Source organism: Sphaerodactylus townsendi, linkage group LG01 (genome assembly GCF_021028975.2).
Source record: "Sphaerodactylus townsendi isolate TG3544 linkage group LG01, MPM_Stown_v2.3, whole genome shotgun sequence".
Taxonomy (NCBI): domain Eukaryota; kingdom Metazoa; phylum Chordata; class Lepidosauria; order Squamata; family Sphaerodactylidae; genus Sphaerodactylus; species Sphaerodactylus townsendi.
The window spans coordinates 9,985,402-9,989,944 of record NC_059425.1 but is presented as its reverse complement, the minus strand read 5'-3'; the positions used below and the strand labels follow the sequence as shown (position 1 = coordinate 9,989,944).

General features: G+C 51.6%; 1 protein-coding gene across 1 annotated transcript; it reads left to right on the top strand.

The window, feature by feature from the left end:
* Positions 1–838: 838 nt before the first annotated feature.
* SCNM1 (sodium channel modifier 1) lies at positions 839–4,274 on the top strand (the record flags this gene model as incomplete). Its single annotated transcript, XM_048503716.1, has 3 exons — positions 839–1,100; positions 3,421–3,559; positions 4,020–4,274. Coding segments are annotated over 3 exons (501 nt in total), but the record flags the coding sequence as incomplete, so codon positions are not given.
* Between the last annotated feature and the right edge of the window lie 269 nt (positions 4,275–4,543).

The window sequence follows — 4,543 nt, the reverse complement described above, 5'->3', positions numbered from 1 at the left end:
GGGGGGGGGGTGGGGGGGGGGGGGGGTGGGGGGGGGGGGGGGTGGGGGGGGGGGGGGGTGGGGGGGGGGGGGGGTGGGGGGGGGGGGGGGTGGGGGGGGGGGGGGGTGGGGGGGGGGGGGGGTGGGGGGGGGGGGGGGTGGGGGGGGGGGGGGGTGGGGGGGGGGGGGGGGGGGGGGGGGGGGGGGTGGGGGGGGGGGGGGGTGGGGGGTGGGGGGGGTGAATATAGTATATTGGAACCCCGAAGGGTCATCCTTTAGTTTCTTGAAGCAGCAGTGGCGTAGGAGGTTAAGAGCTCGTGTATCTAATCTGGAGGAACCGGGTTTGATTCCCAGCTCTGCCGCCTGAGCTGTGGAGGCTTATCTGGGGAATTCCGATTAACCTGTGCACTCCCACACACGCCAGCTGGGTGACCTTGGGCTAGTCACAGCTTCTCGGAGCTCTCTCAGCCCCACCTACCTCACAGGGTGTTTGTTGTGAGGGGGGAAGGGCAAGGAGATTGTAAGCCCCTTTGAGTCTCCTGCAGGAGAGAAAGGGGGGATATAAATCCAAACTCTTCTTCTTCTTCTATATCTCATTCCTACATAATACATATAGTATATTGGAACCCCGAAGGGTCATCCTTTCGTTTCTTGAACATTTCTTAACTTATTATAAAGAAGAAAAGAAAAGGGAGAGGAAAAGAAAAAGAAAAAGAGAAAAAAATATAGAAAGATAATGAATAAATTAAAATATGTAGGAGACTTCTCCTCCTCGCCATAGAATTTTCAATGCATTAACAGAGGAATTACCTAACTGCTAGTTACCTTACAGTGAAAATAGAGCACAGGGCTGTGTTAACCGAGACGTAGTAAAGGGCTATTGCTAATTTCTCCCTGGAAAGTTAGTCCGCTGCTCCCTCTCATTTGCTGCATTATTTGGGGCAGGCCCACAGGAAATGACTTTGGCTCGGGTCGTTCGAAGACAGCTGCTGACATCAGAGCCACAGAGGGGGCGGAGCTGCCGAATCCCAGCAATGTGACACAGGTGGACAGAGACAGACCCATCGGGGCGGATGTCACTCCCAGCGCACATCTACCTGGATCTTCCAACACAGCCGCAGGTGAAAAGGGGGCTGGGACAGGCTTGATTGAAGAAGAAGAAGAGTTTGGATTTATATGCCCCCTTTCTCTCCTGCAGTGAAACTCAAAGGGGTTTACAATCTCCTTACCCTTCTCCCCCCCTCGCAACAAACACCCTGTGAGGTGGGTGGGGCTGAGAGAGCTCCGAAGAACTGTGACTAGCCCAAGGTCACCCAGTTGGCATATGTTGGAGTACACAAACTAATCTGGTTCACCAGATAAGCCTTCACAGCTCAAGTGGCAGAGCGGGGAATCAAACCCGGTCCTCCAGATTAGAGCGGGCCTGCTCTTAAGAACATAAGAACAAGCCAGCTGGATCAGACCAGAGTCCATCTAGTCCAGCTCTCTGCTACTCGCAGTGGCCCACCAGGTGCCTTTGGGAGCTCACATGCAGGAAGTGAAAGCAATGGCCTTCTGCTGCTGCTACTCCTGAGCACCTGGTCTGCTAAGGCATTTGCAATCTCTGATCAGAGGATCAAGATTGGTAGCCATAGATCGACTTCTCCTCCATCAATCTGTCCAAGCCCCTTTTAAAGCTATCCAGGTGAGTGGCCATCACCACCTCCTGTGGCAGCATATTCCAAACACCAATCACACGTTGCGTGAAGAAGTGTTTCCTTTTATTAGTACTAATTCTTTCCCCCAGCATTTTCAATGGATGCCCCCTGGTTCTAGTATTGTGAGAAAGAGAGAACAATTTCTCTCTGTCAACATTTTCTACCCCATGCATAATTTTATAGACTTCAATCATATCCCCCCTCAGACGCCTCCTCTCCAAACTAAAGAGTCTCTTAACCACTATGCCACTGAAGGTGCCATGATTTGGGACCGAATAAGATCTGCCTATATTCTAATTTAGGTCATTTTGAGAGCCCATGTGGTATAGCGGTTGAGCTAGTATCTGAAAGACGTGGGTTCAAATTCCCGCTCATGCCACAGATGCTCATGAGGTGACCTGGGACCAGCAATACTTCCGGCCTCACCTACTTGTGAGGATAAAATGGACGAGAGGAGAATGTTGATATTTATTTAATTCATTTAGACTCCACCTTTCTCCCCAACAGGGACCAAAAGTGACTTCCGTTATTCTCCTCTCCTGCACTTTCTCTTCTCAACAACCCTGTGGGGTAGGTCAGGCTGGGAGATTGTGCCTGGTCCAAGATCACCCAGTGAGTTTCAGCGGCAGGAGCGGGGATTCAAACCTGGGTCTTCTGGATTCTAGGAGGAGCTGCGCACAGGGAGATTGGGGAGGGGGGGGGTTATGAGTTTTGAGAGGCAAAGAAATGCGGAGGGGGTGCAGCAGAAGGAATCCCACTGGTGGTCTCATATTTGGCATATTGGCTCCAAGAGGAACGCCATGGGTAGCATCGATGTGGGGGAGAAAAATGGTCTCTCACCTGGTGCTCCCCCTCAGAGACAGCGTGACGTCGTGGTTAAGAGCAGGTGGATTCTAATCCGGAGAACTGGGTTTGATTCCCTCACTCCTCCACACAAGTGGTGGACTCTTATCTGGTGAACCAGGTGTGTTTCCGCACTCCTACATTCCTGCTGGGTGACCTTGGGCTAGTCACGGTTCTCTCAGAACTCTCTCAGCCCCACCTGCCTCACAAGGTGTCCGTTGCGGGGAGAGGAAGGGAAAGGAGCTTGTAGCCCTCCTTGATATTGAAGGGATAGAAAAAGTGCAGAGAAGGGCAACAAGGATGATTGAGGGATTGGAGCACCTTCCTTATGAGGAGAGGCTGCAGCGTTTGGGACTCTTTAGTTTGGAGAGGAGGCGGCTGAGGGGGGATATGATTGAAGTCTATAAAATTATGCACGGGGTAGAAAAGAGAGAAAATTTTTCTCTCTTTCTCACAATACTAGAACCAGGGGGCATCCATTGAAAATGCTGGGGGGAAGAATTAGGACTAATAAAAGGAAACACTTCTTCACACAACGTGTGATTGGTGTTTGGAATATGCTGCCACAGGAGGTGGTGATGGCCACTCACCTGGATAGCTTTAAAAGGGGCTTGGACAGATTTATGGAGGAGAAGTCGATTTATGGCTATCAATCTTGATCCTCTTTGATCTGAGATTGCAAATGCCTTAGCAGACCAGGTGCTCGGGAGCAGCAGCAGCAGCAGAAGGCCATTGCTTTCACCTCCTGCACGTGAGCTCCCAAAGGCACCTGGTGGGCCACTGCGAGTAGCAGAGAGCTGGACTAGATGGACTCTGGTCTGATCCAGCAGGCTAGTTCTCATGAGTCTCCTTACAGGAGAGAAAGGTAGGGTATAAATCCAAAAACTCTTATCTGCTCTAGATTGGCAGGAAGAAGTTTCTCAGAGGTGTGAGAAGAAGGGCAAAAGGAAGGCCTCTTCCTGCACGACGCTCAGTTCCCAGCCTGAAGATCTCACTCCAGAGAAGCGGCAGGAGCTGGAACATTATCTGCGCTTGAAAAGGTAGGTGAGCTGCCACGCTGGGATCCAAAGAGTGGAAAATCATCAGGGTAAAAACGTGCGCTGACTAGGGTCGAAGATGGTAAACTCTGACCTTAGGACTCTCCCTACAATTTCTGCCTAGCCTACCTCGCAGGGTTGTTAAGATAAAACGAGGGAAGGAAAATGTATGCATGTTGCTGTAAACTCCGTGAAGGCAGAATGGGAGAGAAATATATTAGGTAGGCCAGGGGTGTCCAACTCTGGCCCTTCAGATGTTCGTGGACTACAATTCCCATCAGTCCCTGCAAATTGGCCGTGCCAGCAGGGGCTGATGGGAATTGTAGTCCACGAACCTCTGAAGAACCGGAGTTGGACACCTCTGAGGAAGCCAGAAAAATAGATTGTAGTGATCAGCAATGTCAGCATCAACCAGCAACTCCTTCTGCCTTTCCTTCCTTCCTCCCCCCTGCCCCTGCCGTAGTTCTGGCTGGATCCAAGATGGCTCCGGGAAGTGGACAAAAGATGCGGATGTGGAGTTTGACTCTGATGAAGAGGAACCCCCAGCGCTGACGCCATCTTGACAGCATCCCTCTTCTCTGCCTCTCTTTCTTTTCTCCTCCTTTCCTGGAGGAGCGTCTCGGAACGGCCCGCCGGCGCTCCTTGGCGGACGGAGCGTGTGGGAGAAGGTCAGCAGCCGGGCAGGACATCACCGGCATTAAAGAGCAAACGTTTTTTATCCTGGTCTCGTGATTGTTTCAGTGTAAGAGAGACCGGGGCAGGGTTCTTGAGTCGGGCATCAGAGTTTCACTTTTCGCCTGATGACCCTGTCTGTGAGTATCTCCAGTGAACAGTGAGTCCTCTCTTCTTCCTCCTCAGAGTTAGACAGAGGTAACTCCTCCGGGTAAGACATCAGACAACCTTGTACAGTAAACTATCAAAGGTTGTTCTAATCTGAGTGATGGAGATTTCTCCTAACGTAAGGAATCTCGCTGAGTCCAGACAACA